Source organism: Cygnus olor, chromosome 20, assembly GCF_009769625.2.
Source record: "Cygnus olor isolate bCygOlo1 chromosome 20, bCygOlo1.pri.v2, whole genome shotgun sequence".
Taxonomy (NCBI): Eukaryota; Metazoa; Chordata; class Aves; order Anseriformes; family Anatidae; genus Cygnus; species Cygnus olor.
In genome coordinates this window covers 10,207,446-10,224,832 of record NC_049188.1, presented here as the reverse complement: position 1 = coordinate 10,224,832, position 17,387 = coordinate 10,207,446, and the positions used below count along the sequence as shown (strand labels likewise).

At 45.7% G+C, this 17,387-nt stretch overlaps 1 protein-coding gene across 11 annotated transcripts in view; it reads left to right on the top strand.

The window, feature by feature from the left end:
• Nucleotides 1-17,387, top strand: part of ACACA (acetyl-CoA carboxylase alpha) — a 135,164-nt gene that overhangs the window by 56,392 nt on the left and 61,385 nt on the right. For 6 of the 11 annotated variants that reach the window (XM_040532346.1, XM_040532347.1, XM_040532344.1 and 3 more), the window contains 8 exons: nt 5,915-5,938; nt 8,612-8,755; nt 9,399-9,495; nt 10,839-10,946; nt 12,973-13,029; nt 13,339-13,383; nt 16,111-16,152; nt 16,676-16,891. In XM_040532346.1, coding sequence (XP_040388280.1) covers nt 5,915-5,938; nt 8,612-8,755; nt 9,399-9,495; nt 10,839-10,946; nt 12,973-13,029; nt 13,339-13,383; nt 16,111-16,152; nt 16,676-16,891 — 733 coding nt within the window. The remainder of the gene's footprint in view (nt 1-5,914; nt 5,939-8,611; nt 8,756-9,398; nt 9,496-10,838; nt 10,947-12,972; nt 13,030-13,338; nt 13,384-16,110; nt 16,153-16,675; nt 16,892-17,387) is intronic. The other 5 variants (XM_040532349.1, XM_040532350.1, XM_040532355.1 and 2 more) reach the window with 3 other exon arrangements.

Genomic DNA, 17,387 nt, shown 5'->3' with positions numbered 1-17,387 from the left:
TCCTTGTGCAAAGGCAAGCAGACGTTGGGGACAAATTCACTGCTTGCATAGGCAGGTTTGGTTCCTTGGAGTTGCACCTCGATCTGCTGGTGATGAATTTCACTCCTGTTGCTTAATGCAGCTGTTTGCAGCGTGTACCTCCTTGTGCAGCTATTGTGTGGCTGGGAGCTAAAGCACGACAGATAGCAGGATACCGAGGGATTCAAATTAGCACCGAGCGTGCAGATTTAAGCTCCCTGTACAGGCAGTCCGTACGTTAATCCTAGGACACAGAGCACTGAAATCTCAAAACTCTGACGTTGTCTTGCTTGAGTCTTCTTTGTCGTTTGCGATGATGTTCTAAGTCCATCGTATGTTTTTCTGTATCTTCTGTAGCATGAACTCCTAGCCTGAAAAGCTAAAAATGCGCTCTGAGGGCAAATCCCAAAGCCAAAATATCCCAGCTAACCACATAAAACATCCCTGGAGGTTCTGCAGGGTTGGGTCCTGGTGGACCAGAAATGGGCACCACAGAGCCCAGAGAGAGCATCCTGTTTTGGAGCTGGTGTTGTGTGATGCAGCACGTTTCTCAGCGCTTGATCAGATATTTTTGAGCCCTGTTCCCTTTTCTGTCTGATTTCTGTGAATGCTCGAGAGTCTGAATTTTATCGGAGCAAATATTCATGTAGAGATAATTGCAAACTGATAGGGCTTTTATAATTGTGGTATATTTAAATTCTGTCTCATTGGTGTTTAACCCTGATGTGGCTTTACTTAATTGTAATGGAAACAGTCACAGTCACTACTTCTGATCGGACTAGTCGCACCAGGCACCCAGACTTTGTGTTTTTGACCACTGAATGGTTGCCATCAACTACCCGCAGTAAAGCTTTACATGGAAGCAGAGAGGAAAGAAAAACTGTTAAATCTGAATAACAAAATCATGGAAATGCAACCCGCTCCTGGTGGGATTTGTGGGCAGAAACCGGTTTGGGAATTATTTGTTTAAATTAATAGAAAACACCCTGTTGTAAGATTCCCCACTGATCTTGATTGCAAGGGTAAGGCACAGGGAGAAGAACTTATAATTGAAACCACAGACAGCTTTATAGATCAAAACCATCACTCCTTATTGCCCAGTGCAACCAGATGAGGAGTGCAGGGTAACCATCTGGTGCCTTTGGCAGTAAGCGGAGTTTCCGAGCCCTCTCCAAGCAGAGGGCGTCGCAGCAACCCGACCCGGAGGAGGTGACAGAGGGGTGTCTGCGGGATGCTGATCGCCACACGCTGCAGCGGCGCTGCAAACAAACGCTTACGTGCAGAGCCCCTTGCGTTGGGATAACCTGCCTCCTTCTGTTGCCTAGAGTCCCGGTGAGAAAAGATGTGAGACAGAAATGAGCCCTGCTCTGAGATGTTCTTCGCCTCCCTCTTGTTCAGACTGCCCTGCTGAGATGGGAAGCTGCTGGAATATTGACTGGTGTTTAGAGAGTTCAGCTCCCTTTGTGAGAATGGCAGGCCAGGTGACAGACGCTGAAAGGCCTTTCTGAGGTGTTCAGCACATGAAACAGTGCTTGCCTATTCTTAGCTTAAAATCTCCTGTTCAAAGAAACATTGTGTGTCTGCTGGAAGAAGAGGGAGAGGGAATTACAGAGCGTTTTCAACAGAAGGTTTTTTTTTCTAATAATCCCACTCTCCTGCTTTCAAACAGCCTTTCTTATGTCTGAGGCTGTAAGGTTTAAATTAAACTGGGACAATGTCCACTGTAGGTAGTTTTTGGAGCCTGCTGCAGAATCGTGCTGCTGCACTGCTCCTCCTGAAGCATCCCCTTTTCTCCAGCTCGCTGCCTTCCCCCAGCCAGGCTGTGCAGCTGCTCTCTTGATCTTTGCTTCCCTAGCAGCAGCTGTGCTGGGGGATCAGGAGGGAAGAGCTCAGGAAGATTTGTTCCAGCAAAGCGCACTGCTCTGTCACACGCTGAGGCAATTGCTGACAAGGGTGACATAAAAATGCTGGATGTGTCTATTTTGGGGTATGGCAACGATAACAGAGGGCTCTGCCTTCTGACTATGTTCAGCCCCAAATGAAACCGAAGTGCAGCCCAGGCTCTTTTGTTCACTCTGATGCCTTACCCTTGCCTTCCCGATCCCTCTGTGCATTGAGCCCGTGCCTTGCTTTGTCCCACGTGCCACCCCTGCTGCCACGCTTGGCCCTGAGATGTCCGGGGCACCTCAAACCGGGACCTACCGCTGTGAGGTAGAGGCGAAGGAAAGTTTTAGCAGAGCAGGTTCTCTCCGGATACACTCCAAGCCACCAAAGACTCTAAGATTTGATAATCGGCTTACTTAGCTTTAAAGCGAGTTTTACTTTCAAAACCTGATAGGCAGATGTCCACTTAACCCGAATTTGGAGCTGGGAATGCACACGGCTCAGCAAACAGGGGCATGTGGGCAAGTGCCTTCGGTTTGTCTGGGTTAAAATTCCTTCTTGGGACTGCGTTCTGCTGTCTTTGACGCGTCCGAGGGTGGAATTTAGGTCTAGTCAGTAGCTGCCTGGTATCTCCAAGGGTCTCAATATAAATGTCTCAACTATCTCGTGCTTGTTTTTGCCCGATATCTCCTCTTTCTGTGCTTGTGGATGTTTGTTGACACCCTACTTGGACTTCAGCTGTTGCTGATTTCAAGGCTTAAGAGTGCTGCATGATTTCTCCCTAGCTGTCTCTTGATGTTTTATCATCTATGGAGTACTTTGGTTGTTCCTTTTTGTCAGCCTCTTCCTTAGCGTACAGGTTGAAACCATTTTGAAGGCTGAAAGCCAAATTTCATTCTGCTGTTTCCAAACAGTGCTTTTTACAGAATAACCAGAAACCAGAACTTGATCACATTTAGAGCAGTGTTTATAGGCACCTTCCCGTTAGGTTGCTTCGTGATTTTATAATGATAGAAGATTTGGATTTCTGACCAAATGAAATAATTTCCTGTGGACTAAGAGAGATGCTACAAGAGCTTCCTGCAGCAGTCGTTGGGTTCCCGGGACTGAAGGAGCCGCGCTGCTTTGGGCTCCGGCTGCAGAAGCCCGGGGACCCGAGCGCACGACTGGAAGCCTATCCGTAGGTAGCCCGAGGTCCCCTCCTGGTTGCAGGAGACCGGCTGATATCAGAGGGAGGAGGGGAAAATGATTCCAGGCCACCTGTAAATCCCCGCAGCTCGTGCTGAGGGTTTGATGTTAATTAGACAGCAGGCAGCGGTAATGTGCTGCGGTTCCCTTGGCTTGTCTGCTTCGGAAAGGGCAAAATCTTCCAGCAGAGCAAAGAAGGGGCTGTGGAAGGGGCAGCAAGCTGAATGGAACGATGATAATTTTATGCAAATTGGACTTCAGCTTGGCTGAATCACAGAGGGAGCAGAAGAATAAGGAAAGAAAGAGGGAGAGGAAAAACCCAATCAAAATGTATGGTTCGAGGCATGTTTCACAGCCTTCTGTTTAGATTCTTCTACAGAAATGAAGGAACATAAGAGGAATGCCACTGGTCACAGCCAGTGGAATTGCTCTTTCTCCTGTGGTACCGCTGGTAATAACTACAAGTGGGTTGTTCAGCCGACCTCTGCTGATTCCGCTTTGCTGCCTGATTTCAAGGCCCTGCCCTGCGCTGCGCTCGGCCACAGCTCGCTGCGCCCGCGGTGCTTTGCATGCGCTGCCGTCATTTCCAGAGGGGAGCTCCCTTGGTTAAGGGAAAAAAAAGTGGGGGGTGGCGAGGGGAAGCGGGTGGGGGTTCAACCAGGAGGTGCAGGAAGGAGCTGAGGGGGCTTTTGTTTGCCTGGGCAGCAGTGGTGCAACGCTGGAGCGTGCGGTGCCGCTCGCATGGGTGCGGGGCGGATTCCCAGTGAGCTCAGCTTCCCTGCTCCAAAAGGGCCTTTGCGAAGAAGAGGCAGGAGAAGGGTCGGGGCTGGCGTGGTGGAAGGGCTTCTGGTCCTGCCGTCGGCTGCGTGTGCCGGCGGTGGGAGCGCTGCTGGTGTGGTTGCTCAGCCCCCAGACCTGGTCCTGCTCCCGGGGTGGCCCTGCCGCAGGGCAGCGCAGGCTGGTTCGCAGCTCCTCTTTTATTTGCTGGAGCTGCCGAGGTGTAGCTCGGCGAGGGGACTGCGATGCCTTTTCACAAGGCTGCCAGCACCAGCCCTTTGCCTCCTAGCGCGTCTCGGTGGCAGGAGGCACCCAGCTCCTGGGGCCGAGGAGGCTGCGGATCGGGGGCAGCACAGCCTGGGCACTGCTCTGCGTCCTGCCCAGACCTCTGCCCCTGCCTCGTCTCTTTTCCTCGCTGCGATTCTCGCCAGAACCTCTTCACCTCTATCCTGAGTGGCTCGAGAGCAGTTCCTCGAGCAAGGCAGCGGGGCATTCATTTTGAGACAAAAATGAACATTTATTATGCTGGTTTTTTTTCTTAGCTTTTCTGAAAGCATTCCAGGGACCACTACACAAGCGTACCGGGTGTAGGAGCTGCCAGTCCTCTCCAGACTATTTTTTCCAGCTGGAGTAGATCACATGCAGCTTTCCCACCGTTTACCAGGATAATAAATAAATAAATCTCCACCCCTGAGGCCGTGTCCCTTTCAGTCTTGACAATAAGCTCTTCAGCACACTGTCCCTCCCCCCAGTTCCAAACGAAATTATATAATTTTGTTATTTACCATCAAATAGGTAAGTTTTTAGCCCAATGTGTGCTTTCTCCTATATGGCTTAAGGAAATCACGGGAACTTGTTCCCCCATCAGCAATGCACCAAACGCACAACCTCACAGAGAACACGACTCTCCCGTGGCAAAACCGGGTTGTGAGCAGGACGTGATACAGGCAGCGTATTCAGGACTGTGGCCGTGGAAATACACTGGTCACTGCACACTAGGACTTCATGCCCAGTAGCTTGGGGTTCTGCCTTTTTAAGGGTGTTAAGAAGGTGTGAGGTCTGTTCTCCCACAGGTTTCTGCAGGGCAGGGCAGGACAAATGTCCGGTTACACACTCCCTGAAGCTTTGCTTTCAGTCTCCTCATGTTTGCTAATCTCTGCACAAGCCTCCCGTGTGCATGTATTTGTTTTCAGTTCAGTCTTTACTAATTTGAATGCCAGATCACAGCAATTCCTGCAGCTTGCATGGAGCGATGTGCCACCTCGTGCTGCTGTGAACGTGGCTAGCATGGCTAGCCTGCGCCGTCCTCGTGCTGTTGTGCCCCTCATCTCCTTTCTTGTGTGCATCGCTGAGCCCTCATCTTCAGGCAATAGTACGAAGGGTTTGGGACTGACCTTAAAAAAGGAACGTTACGATTTTCCTAAAGTTAGCCTCAAGTTCTGCTTGTTCTTTTTGGTGCTCAAGGCCTCGGATGCTGACCATGCCAAGTACTACATGGTGTTTCTGTGTGCGTTTGCTTTGTTACTGCGTTGTTGTGGGAGCCAACGTGGGGGCTGCTGCTTCATGTGTTGGTTTGGCAATGAGGATTTGGCTTCGTTTTCTGAACCTGGTGTTCCCACGGGATACTGTCAGCTCTTGCATCTGCGCTGCTGCTCGCTCTTCTGTCAGGTGGGGCACGCTCCCCGTCTGGTCCTGCTTGTGAAGCTCATTTGGTGTATGCACAGGGCTGGAAGGTGGTACAATAAAAGAGATGCTGTAGAGGTGCAGGTACCTTGCAAACACAGCGCGTGTTCCTGGTATGTATTATCTGCATGTCATGTGCATGGCCTGCGCTTCTCCCCACGGCAGTCGTGGCAGGCGAGGTCAGGTGGTGGGTGCCTCATCAGGGTCAGTGACAGCGAGTCCTGCCGAATACCTGATGGTTGTTGACAAATTTGGGTTCAGTTAACTGTAAACTTGTTGCTGGGCTGTGTATCAGCTCGATGATAGTTCTTTATTATGGCTTTCACTAACCAATCTGTAACTAACTGTGGTTGTTTGATTACAGAGGGAACATCCCCACGCTAAACAGGTATGGTACTCGTCATCTTTTAAAATTTGAAAAGAAAGACTAGAAAAAATAGCCTAATACTTACTGTTTTAACATGTTTTGTTTTAGTACCCTTCTCTTCACTTGGGAAGCTCTCAAACATAACTCTTTTTTCCTTCCCTTTTCCTCTCCCTTTGTTTAAAACATGTTTTCAGCTTTCCTTTACCCTTTAAAAGCAGCTTTGCATGCAGCAATCTTTCCAATTAAATTTGCCAGGTGACTCGGTTCATCTGCGGTACGATACACAGCTCTTTTTTGGGTCTCTCTTGTTTGGAACTGGATTCCCAGCTGCTGACCCTCTGGTAGGGTGTCCCAGTGAAAGAGGGGTTTGCTTCTAGCTGATAGCATACCTGTTGCTGCTCTGGTTTCTTGCAACTAGCTTAGAATTTGTCGAGGCTGTCTCACCTCTCATGCCATAGATGAATCTACATCTCAAACAGCTGACAGCATGTTTTGTTGTGTTTTGGATGCTAATTTTTCCTCCCATGTCTCAGTTGGAAAGTATTTCTTGTTTTAAATAATACATGAAAAATGTCTGCTGTCTTTCTGTTTAGTTACTGTTCTGTGATATTTTTTGTATTAGTTGTAAGAAATGTACACCAAGGCATGTCCTGAAAAATGTTTCTCTTTCAAAACATGAATACCTATTATTTATTACTGCTTACAAGCCTATTTAGGGTAAAATAGTAAAAATGGGCTTGAAAGTCTCATGGGTCTTAATCAGAGATAAATTACGAAAACACGGAGTGACTTTAACCACGGAGAGCTATTAATCACACCGATGATACTTTAGACTTGCTAACAGTATACTTAGGGCCATGTCACAATGGTTTGCTGTAAATAAAAAGAAAGAAGACTTAATAAAGGCAGGAAAAGCAGTGTCAGCAGTCCAAAAAGAAGTTTGGTGCTGAGTGTGCGGGCTGACCGCAGTGCCACGACCAGCGCGACCGGGCCCTGCCGTGCCTGCCTGCCGTGCTGCCGACGGCTGCTCAGCGCAGCAGATGAGCACCTTGTGTCTTCAGGAGATGTAAATCAAGCATGTGCTGTGCCGAATCAGTGCCCTGATTCTTTCCCGTTACCTTCTGCCTGTTGTGGCACCAGCTGGGGAGGCTGAAAGCTGACTTTGGTAACGTCTTCCTACTCCCCGGGGAGAAGGCAGCAAGGGAGCGAGCCGCTCTGCGCTGCACGGCGATGCCGTGCGCCGGCTCGGCTCTCCTCTCTCTTCAGAGCAAGCTTGGAAATCTCACCGTGTGGCAGGGGGCTTCTGAAGTAGGCCCCTCCATGAATTCAGATGAGTCTGGAGTGCCCAGTTCAGAAATTAGAAATAAGTTATTGCCCCTTAGTACAGAGAAGGCAAAACTCAATTCCAGTAGGTAGAGGAAGGGTGCCCAGGTAGCTGCAGTACGCCTCGTGCAGGCTGTGTGAGGGGCTTCCTCTGCTCGTCTAGACCATATCGTTGTGGGTCTTTAAGGAAAACAAATAAAAATACCCAGAACAGCACAAACTATTTCACAGCCGGTGTTTGCTGCCATAGCCACTGAACTGCATGAGAGGTCAGCGATACTTCAACATGCTCAGGACCTCGCCCTCTCCCAGGGAAGAAGCTGACCGTGGCAGGGAGCAGTGCTCCGGCTTTAAAGAGAAGGAAGCCACTCTCACTTTGTGCCTTCCTCTGCCTTTGTGTAGGTCTGTCCCAGTCCTCGCTTAACTAAGGAATGGGTCCTGTGCGAGCGGTGTGGTTGCTGTGGTGCATCGCAGTGCTTGGGTAGCAGACATACAAGCATGAGTACCAAAGGAGTAAGAGTCTCCCCTGGAGGGCACTGAGTTTGGAGCTCTGCCTTGCTTCCCTGCTCCTTAAGGTAGATGTGTTCTGTGGCCAGCTGCTCGTATTTAAAAGCTGCTACCTTTTAGCAATCAAAACTGAGCAAAATAAAAGAGTTGCAGTATTTTCAAAGTCTGGGTTAAACCAGATGGAAGAGCATATTAATTTGGTCACCAGTTAAACTGGAAAACACCCTAATAGGACTTTATTTAGGATAGGAATACTAGGGTAAGACTCTAGAAAATCCTGTTTGAAGTATAGGATTTGAGAGAGGTCACTGTGCCACACTGCATTTGAGGAGCATAAATTGTAGTATGGCTAGAGTAACTGTGGAAGCAATAAACAAATATAGCTTAGTACATGTCAACCTAATTCGTAAAGATTCACAAAAGCTTTGAAGTGTCAAAACTTCAAAAATCATTCTTGTTTAGTTCGGTATTCCACGTGTAAAGCAAAATCTGCACATATAGGAGGAAAAATGCATTCAGCTTTGCACAGTCGTAATTCGCCTGTCATCTCAATAAACTCCTTAAGACGTACTTGTTCCAAAGGTTTGTAACATTATTTCCCACCTCCTTTACTGTTCCCGTACGTCTGGGAGGACGTCCAGGTAAGAGCATCAACAGCACCAGACACACGCCAGCACTGCAGGGCCGTAGGAGAAGGCAGCACAGCAGGTCTGGCGTGCTGGGGAATCTTACAAACCGTGCCAGTTACACTGGATAAGCAGCCACACTTAAGTGGTCAAAGCAAACGAACGTGCTCAGATGTTTTTCCTCTGCTGATCTCTCCGTTGTCCCCACTGACTGTGATCTTATTGCATTGCCGTTTAGAATGTCCTTCTCTTCCAACCTCAACCACTACGGGATGGTCCACGTAGCCAGCGTGAGTGACGTGCTGCTAGACAACTCGTTCACTCCGCCGTGCCAGCGGATGGGTGGAATGGTCTCCTTCCGCACCTTTGAAGATTTTGTCAGGTACGTGGGGAAGGGGGACGACTCTTTGTGTCACCAGCTTCCTAGGTGGGCCCAAAGGGAACTGAGCAAAACCTTTGTCACTGTCTAGAGTCAGGTTTGAAGTGGTCCCAATCTCGTTTGTTAAGCTTTTGGGGTGTCGGGTGGTCATTTGTTTGGATCCTCTCATCTGTCTCCTTGAGATAACTCAAAGTTTCAGGCTGCTGTGAGAGCACTTTGCAGCCAGAAGGATCAGCACCTTGAATTTCTGCTGACTGGAGATCATTTCATTTGCAAATGTGCTGATTGCCAGGGCTCTTGTTCACGCGTATATATGTGGGAGGATGTTTCCTTTATGCTTTCAACCTTTTAGGGGTAGGCAAAAAAAAAAGCAACTACAAAACACAGCAGAGCTCCTAGCAGTCAGGAGTGCCTGCAACCATAAGATCTGTGGCAATGTGACAAGTGCTGGAAGATCCAGGCTCTGCTTTCATTTGAGGGGTGGAGGAGGTACTGCCTCCTCATCTTTTGAGTTTCAGTGCAAAGAGAAGGAGTACTTTTCTCTCCCTCCCCCCTTACCAGTGTGATTTGTGGATTTTAGTGCCGTATGCTTTCAGTGAGCTAGCAGCAGTGTGTTTGTGACTAATACTTCTCTGGTGTATTTCAGAATCTTTGATGAAGTGATGAGTTGTTTCTGCGACTCTCCTCCCCAGAGCCCAACCTTCCCTGAAGCTGGCCATGCTTCCTTGTATGATGAAGACAAGGTACAGTAATTTTTTTCTCTTGAGGTTGCTCTCGGTTTGGAAATGGACGGCGTGCAGAATGCTGCAATGACTGCAGGCTAGATACTTTTCACTTGTTCGAGTGCTGGAAGCAGGAGTTAAGAGCTTTATGTATTTATGTATGTGATTTGTTTGCTTGTTCACAGCAGGTGAATAAAAGTAGGTGGCCGTTTCCTGACTCTGTTCTAAAGCTACATCTACGTTTCTTACTCTCCATGTAAATTCAGATTGTTGCTTTTAACATCAGCAGAATTACTGGATTGATCCGTGGCAGCGTAACTGAGAGTTTAAGCCACGAGTAGGTCTCCAGGCCTCCTCTGTGCCTTGCTGTACCAAACTACATGTTCCACAGCCTTTACTTTAAGTCTGACTTGCTGTGTTTTCTGCCTTACACTCTTCCTAGTCACTTTACATTCTGATCTTCCTTCTCCTCTGCCTCTTAGAACTGTTTCTAGGAGAAAAAAGAGAGTGAACCCCCTACAATTTTTGCACTGACACGGAGAGCAGGTGCAGGAGAAGCAGATGGTTTTTAATCCTTAGTGACAGAAGAAGCGCTGTCCTTAGCGACACAGGTAGCTGCTCCACTGCTCTGTCCTGCCTCCCAGCAGCTGGAAGCTCTGCTGGAATGCAGTCTGTGTTCAGAATATGGCTTAGTTTAAAACTTACCCATTGATCTTGATGTGTATAAGAATTGTAGCCTTGTTTGAGAATATTACCATCAACCGCAATGTCTACAGATCTCTCTCTTTACCACCTCCTCACCTCACCAAGGAAAATTTCCTGTTCATATTCAGTTTTTCAGAGTTAACTGCAAGATCTTGAATACTAAATTTGTCATTTCTTGAAGCTTGAATGTAATCGATGCTTCCACATTATTTCATTTTGTTGTAGATAGGAAAACACACAATGTTTTGCTTTTACACTTTGAATTTGCTTAATTTCATTACCTTTCAAGATGCCGAAGTCCTCTTATGCCCTGCCTGTACTGCAGCTCATAAAGAGAGGCCCTGACCCTGCATTCTTTTTGCATCCAAATGAAGCACACTTGAGTTTGCCAAGTCAGATGTGACCATCAGAATTGGATCCTCTGAAGCTGCTGTTTGTGGACGTTAACACTTACTTCTGTGAAATTATGAATCCGTGAGGCTGCTTGGTCAAGGATGTTCCCTCGTATTTCTCCTTACTTTACAGCAAGCTCTGCTGAAGTCGTTTCTTTCCTATGGGACCCATGTTTTAGAGTTGTATTTGAGGAGCCTCTTTGGACAATGCATACTTTTTATGTTGTTAACAATTTATTTATGGAGGATATTTTCTTTAAATTGCAGGCCGCCCGTGAGGAGCCCATTCACATTCTTAACGTTGCTATTAAAACTGACAGTGATGTTGATGATGATGGGCTGGCAGCCATGTTCAGGGAGTTCACACAAAGCAAGGTAAGTCACCTCAATTCTCTCTCTCTCTGGAACTACCTAACTGCACAGGACAGCTCTGTCTGCTTTGGGAAGAGTCAGCATTCTCCTCAGGTATCTTTTTCCGAAGTGAATAAATAAATACAACAGTTGCATTCTTAATTTATCCCATCTAAAATCTTACCACTTATTTGACAGGATGTAGCTACACCCTTCTGAAGCCTCCAGGGTAGGCCATGAAAAACACACAACAATCTTTGTTTCTCTTTGCAGTTCTTAATGATCCGTTCTAATCCATCAGCTCAGGACTTTTTCCCTTTTAATTTTTGATAGGGTAAGAGACCTTTAAGGTTTTAAATGCATCAGGTGGTGTTTCTGTCACAAGGTGGAGTTGATTTGGTATGTTTTGCTGCTCCTTCATAAAAGCAATGGGATTCCCTTCCGAGTACCACGAGTTAGTCCTGTGGTCACTGGGAGGGAGCATGTGTTGGGGACAGCCTCCGTGTCCACTCTGCCCTCTAGTGCCCGTCTTCATTTGCTTTCCCTCATCGGTACAAAGAACTCAGAGCTTGTTGGTATGAATAGCACACCAGGCAGTGGGACCTGCTGCACCCACAGCACCTACAACGGCTCTGGGAGCACTGAGAGGCTTTTTTCTAACTTCACTTCCCATTGTGGGAGGGGGTAATACATCTGCAGAAAGGAGGGGTTCCAAAATGGGACGGGTTTCTACTTGACTTCAGCAGCTTCCTGTCTCTTTAAGCAAAGAAAATAATCAAATATAAAAATTAAAACTAGTTCTGCTTGTCATCTGCTTGATCATGCTCCAGGCGTTTTATGGGAGGGGATAAAAGGAAAGAAAGAAAAAAAAAATTCCAGAACACATTAAACTATCAAATAGGTTGATCCAAATTGTCCAAATAATCTTCTAGTCCCAGCATGTTGTGTGTGTTTTTTTAATAGAAATTAGGATCATATACTTGTAAATGACTTGTGGAGGAGATTGAGGCAGTCAGTGTAAATGGAGTTTCTCCAGGTGCTGATGGCTAATCGCTCTGTAATAGCTGTGGACTTGCTGTGAGACCCACATTATTACGATGTAATCAGAATCCTGTTGCTATGCTGTTATTGTCTGCCACTTGTGGAATTTTAAAAGCAATAACAATTTTTGCTTTTTAAATCATGGCATTATTAAAGTTATTTTCTTCCTCTTGCCATGAATATCGGCACTGATGCTCATTTTCAAAGGGCTTAACCTTAGTAAAACATTTCAGTCTGTGCCGAAAGGGGTTGTTTTGTTCCTGGTCTGGCTGAACTCTTGTTTCTTTTTTATTTCTTTTGGTTTTCAATTGGAAAAAGGAGGAGAAAGGAAGAAGTTTTACAAAGGGGGGCAAAACTACCATTTTTAACACTTAAAAAAGAACAGTGATGTGGCAAATACTGATGGCACCGTTCATTTGAAATGTGGCCTTATGGAATTTGTTCAAGAAGTAACCAGAATGGGCATTCGCTGATGTACCTGTAAACTCCATAAAACTTACAGTTTACCACCTTTGTAATACTGACACATCCATCCTTTGGTCAGGGTTGTTGGTGTGCTGTTTGTGGCAAAATCAGGTATGTGGTACGTGCTTTCTTGGGTCAGTTCCTTATTATTTCCCATAGCCTTACCATGCTTACCTTGTGCTCTCTTCAGAAAGTAATCTTTGAGGGACAAAAACCAACAACTTTGGCAAATGAATGAGGTGTATCCTGCAAGACTTGTAACTGACTCTTCTGCATAACTTGTTAGCGAGGACCAGCTGGAAGACTTTGTCCTTGTAATATGGTTACTTAGCTCCTCAGCTTTAATGTAGTTACTTGTGTGTGCCGCCAGGCAATCATCAGATGAGAAATGGTAGCTATGAGTAGACCAAAACGGCCTGGAAACTTACAGCAGAGACGCAGAAGGATCTGTACAGCGTCTATAGTTTACAGAAAACTTTTGCATGGTTTTGATACGTTCCTTTCTGTTAATCTCAGTCTCCCTTCCTTCTTTGCCCTTTTGCAGAAATCGGTCCTGATTGAACACGGGATTCGGAGACTGACTTTCCTTGTAGCACAAAAGGTATTGTCGTATCCCTCATGCTGCTCAGCACTCCTTGGTTACTGGCTCATAATGGCACCGACGTTTGTTGTATTTTTCACAAATTAAATACTTTGTTAACTATACTTAGTTCTGACTTCACTGGTTTTGTTCTCTAAAATTTGAAATTGTTTTGATGAATTTGCTTAAGAAAATTAATTTACAATTGTAAACAATCTTGGCACTTCTTGTATTCCTGAATTAATTCATTTTTAATTTTCATTCTAATTGCTAGCTTTCTTCTGCTTTTTTTTTTTTTTTCTTCCTGTGTTTGTGTGTTTCGCTTGTAAGGACTTCAGGAAACAGGTCAACTGTGAGGTGGATCAGAGATTTCATGTAAGTAAAAAAGGGTCTAGAACATGGTGGTATTCTTGATCTGAGGCCAAGAGACATGTAAGTGACTCTGGGCTTCTTGTTTGTTTCTTAGTCAGGCATTTGATGGCAACACTGGTGTCAGAGTTAAGTGAAGTATGTAAATGCAGGAGTGAGCCTCTTGCATTCAGTGGGGCCACTCACATGCTGAAGTGTCTCTCATTATCTGATTAACCCCATGACTGACACATTGGTAAAGATCTTCATTGTTTCAATATTGTTCTGTATTCTAAAATGTAATTAGAAAAAAATGTATTTCGTACCTAGTGTGGTGATTTCTTTAGTCGTCTTACTGATTTTAGAATAGCTTAGAGGAGTGATTGAAGTGACTCGCTAAATTTCACATAGTGACTTAGTGAAGGGGAATACGCTTAGTGCTTTTGCTGCTATGAATTACTTCTTTCCCCTGGGTTTGGCATCAGTGAGGGTTAGTTTGGCCCTGTCTTCAAGGTGGGAGTGTAAAGCATAAGCAGGATTTTCATCCCCTCTGTACCTGCTTTATAACTCTGGAGGTTGTTTGGAGTCTTGAAAGTCCAAGAAATTCGTCCTGTGTTTAACAAACCTGGTTTAGCCAGCTTGTCACTGTGTGGGAATCCCTGGCCATGGTGCAGATACAGATGGGTATTAATGAGCAGCTTAGGTAGGAAACTGGACTCCTTGGAGAAGGGATGGGACCCTAGGCCAGAAACGCCAACCTGAGATGGGAAAAAAGGAAGTTTCAGAGAACTGAATTGATATGTGGGGAATACAAAGTAAAAGGCTGTGAATAAGCTCTGTAGCTCAGAGCTCTAAGCTCTGTATCAGTGATCAGCCTTTACCCGAGTCAGATCTGTTTGCCCTGAGCTGCCGCGTGGTGCCAGGCACTGTCAGGATGCTGCTGGCTCCTCAGCCAGAGGACGCGCCGTGGTATGTCGTCTGTTTGCAAAGTTCCTAGAGTTCCTCTGGGGTCCTTAGTGAGTGTCAGTCTTTATTACCGTCTCCTATTCTATTCCGCATATTACTGGACCAACTATTAACTTAGCTAGGGTCTGGGCTTGGGTTTGTTTTTGTTTTAATTACAGTCTATATAATTAGTTCCCAGCATGTTGAGGTAATAGAGAGTTGCTCCAGCAAGCTTCCAATTTCTTCATCTCATTAGGTTTTTAACGTGATTATTAGTATAATAATCAACTATGATGATTTCTGTTGTAGCTTTTCACATTCTGCGATTTGCAGGGTGTCTTGATTGGCTAATTTAGGCAAATTATTTTGATTGTCTTGATGATGGTTGGTTGATTAGAACACAGCAGGGGTATAATTCTTCTGCCTAGGAAATGGAGCACTCTTTTGGATTTTGGTACCAGAGCACCGAGAATTTTTGTGTGTGCACATCTAATTATTATATTTGCCCACAACACTAGTCAAATGCCTTGAAAGCAATTACATTAGTGATAGAATGAGCATGGACGATGTTAGGAGAAATTGGCAGCGTGCAGGGGGCGTACAGGTAGGAGGGATTTGGAAGAGAAAGGAGGAACATGAAGTGTCCTCTGCGTGCTGGTTTGGTCAGAGTACAGCCGATCCTCGCAGCCTCACCTCTGTGCCTGTTGCCTGAACTTTCAGGCAGGATTTCCTGAACTGCTGGCTAGCCTGAAAGGCACGCTCCGGTCAAACACAGGTTATTTTGTTCAGCTGAGAGCTATCAGGTGACTTTCTGGGGACTGTTTTTTATTGGAGGTAAAGATGATTTACTAGGTGGTTACTTCTAGCCTTAAAAGCTGTGTTGCTCAGTGGAGCCTTATATTCTGTCATTATTCACTGGTTGCACTGAGTCAAGCTAGGGTTGCTGTCCTTCACTGGCAGTGAAAATGTGACACCAGGTCAGATGCCTTCTTCTTCAGGTCAGATACCTTCTTGATAAGTTCTGGCCAGTTGTGTATGCTCTCTCCTCTCACCTTTAGCATAAATGGCTGGTATTCTCGTGTTGGTACAAAGCGTTCGTAAAAGTTCCTCCACCCAGTGAAAGTAATTCCACAGAAATGAAAGGCTTTGCTTGGATGGAACTGGAGGGGATAGATAGAAGGATGCTGTCTAGTCTTATCTTCTTCTAAGACATGCAGTGCGCCACAGAAGGATGTAAACCCTTTGCAATTTGGTAGGATTTTATCTGTGCAATAGAATAGCAGAGAAACCTAATCATGTTTGTGGGATTTTTGTAGACTGCTGTTTAATACACAAGTATAAAGTTCTTTTATTACAATTCATTATTTTCCTTGGGAAGAGAATATTTCTAGCAGTAAAGATATAAAGAGAGCTATTGAATACAGATCATTGTTCTGTGTACATCAGCTTGCATAATAGGGTGTTAATACCATTGTGCGTCTCCCAAACATTTCCACAATAACTGTAATAATCGTAGAACTAGAAGAAGTTTCCCACTACTGTGTCTGGACAGTTCCGTCTTATTGTCTGTTGACAATTGACAGGAATAATCAAAAGCCAGTCAAGTAGCATCTATTGTATTGGCAGCGAAGATGGGTCTAAACTACCTCTGCTGCCTTGTTGACGGTAACTTGATTTTCCACCACTCGGTGATGTTGAAAAAGTAGCTTGGAACAACTTCTATTATCTCCTCTGCTGTGGTGCTACTGCAGATCTGATCAAGTGGCTTGCTTTTGGGGGACTAATGTCATTATTTTTATTTTCAAACAGAGAGAATTTCCAAAGTTCTTCACGTTCCGTGCCCGGGATAAGGTAGGTTGTACATCCTAAAACTCTTTTTCTCTAGGCGTTGACACTATCCTTCCCTCACATGGCTGTTCAATGCCAGTCTAAGAGGGAGCTACGTCAGCCCAGCCTCACCGCGTGGTGTGGTATCATATTCTTCCCACTACGGCAGTAGGTGTCAGTAACAATGAGGAGTCTCTGGTAATGTAGGATAAAAATTCACACATTTGGAAGCCTGACTTGAAGCTTCTGTTTTTGTGGATTTTATTGGCAGTGTAACAAGGGAGGTTAAGAAGCTGATTCAATACCAAAATTACTGGCTTCTGTGAAAAAGAAGTTCTTGGGAGAATGAGCTTGAGAACTTGCCGTCTTGCAGTTTGTGTTCTACTCCCAGCATTTCAACAATTTCTTTTGAATTTTTACGTTGTTAGTTAAATATGAACATTTTTAATGGTTATTGTCTAGATTTCCCCATCCTCAGCATTCCACCTTGTTAACCCACCCTCCTCTTTTACATCCTTTCTTTCCTGTATGTGCTGGGTGCCTCCAGTTTGAAGAAGATAGAATCTACCGTCATCTGGAGCCAGCTCTGGCCTTCCAGCTGGAGCTGAACAGAATGCGAAACTTCGACCTCACTGCCATCCCATGTGCCAACCATAAAATGCATCTCTACCTTGGAGCAGCTAAAGTTGAAGTAGGAACAGAGGTGACAGACTACAGGTTCTTCGTGAGGGCTATTATAAGGCATTCAGACCTGGTTACCAAGGTGAGTTTTGTCACCCTATGCAAGGTTTCTTTGCAAGAGAGCCGATGAAACTCTGTAAATCAGTGTAGAAATCTGCCTGAAAACACATTGCATGCACAGAGCACTGCAGATGGGTGCCCTCTCTTTGCTCACACTGGCTCTACAGGAGCATGTCTTCAGAGACCCATTATTCCTGTGCCTCAGGGAGATAATTCTTTGGCCCAAGTGGATAGTCAGCAATCCTTGCGTTTTGGGGCAACAGTTGTTTCGTTGTGTTCCTCCTGCCATACTGCAGTAAGAATTTGCCCTGCCCAGGTTCTTATTTATGCTGACCTGAGCAGGTCGGATGGGTCTGTGGATCCAGGGAGTGGGAGTGAGACTGGCTCTGTGACTGCGATTGATCTGATTGAGGGTTGCACGTTCTGCTGAAACTGATGTAGCCTATTTTCTCAGTCAAGTCCTTCTGCAGTTTTTTAAACACTGTTTACTTGGGCTGTGATTTTTGAGTAGAAAGTAA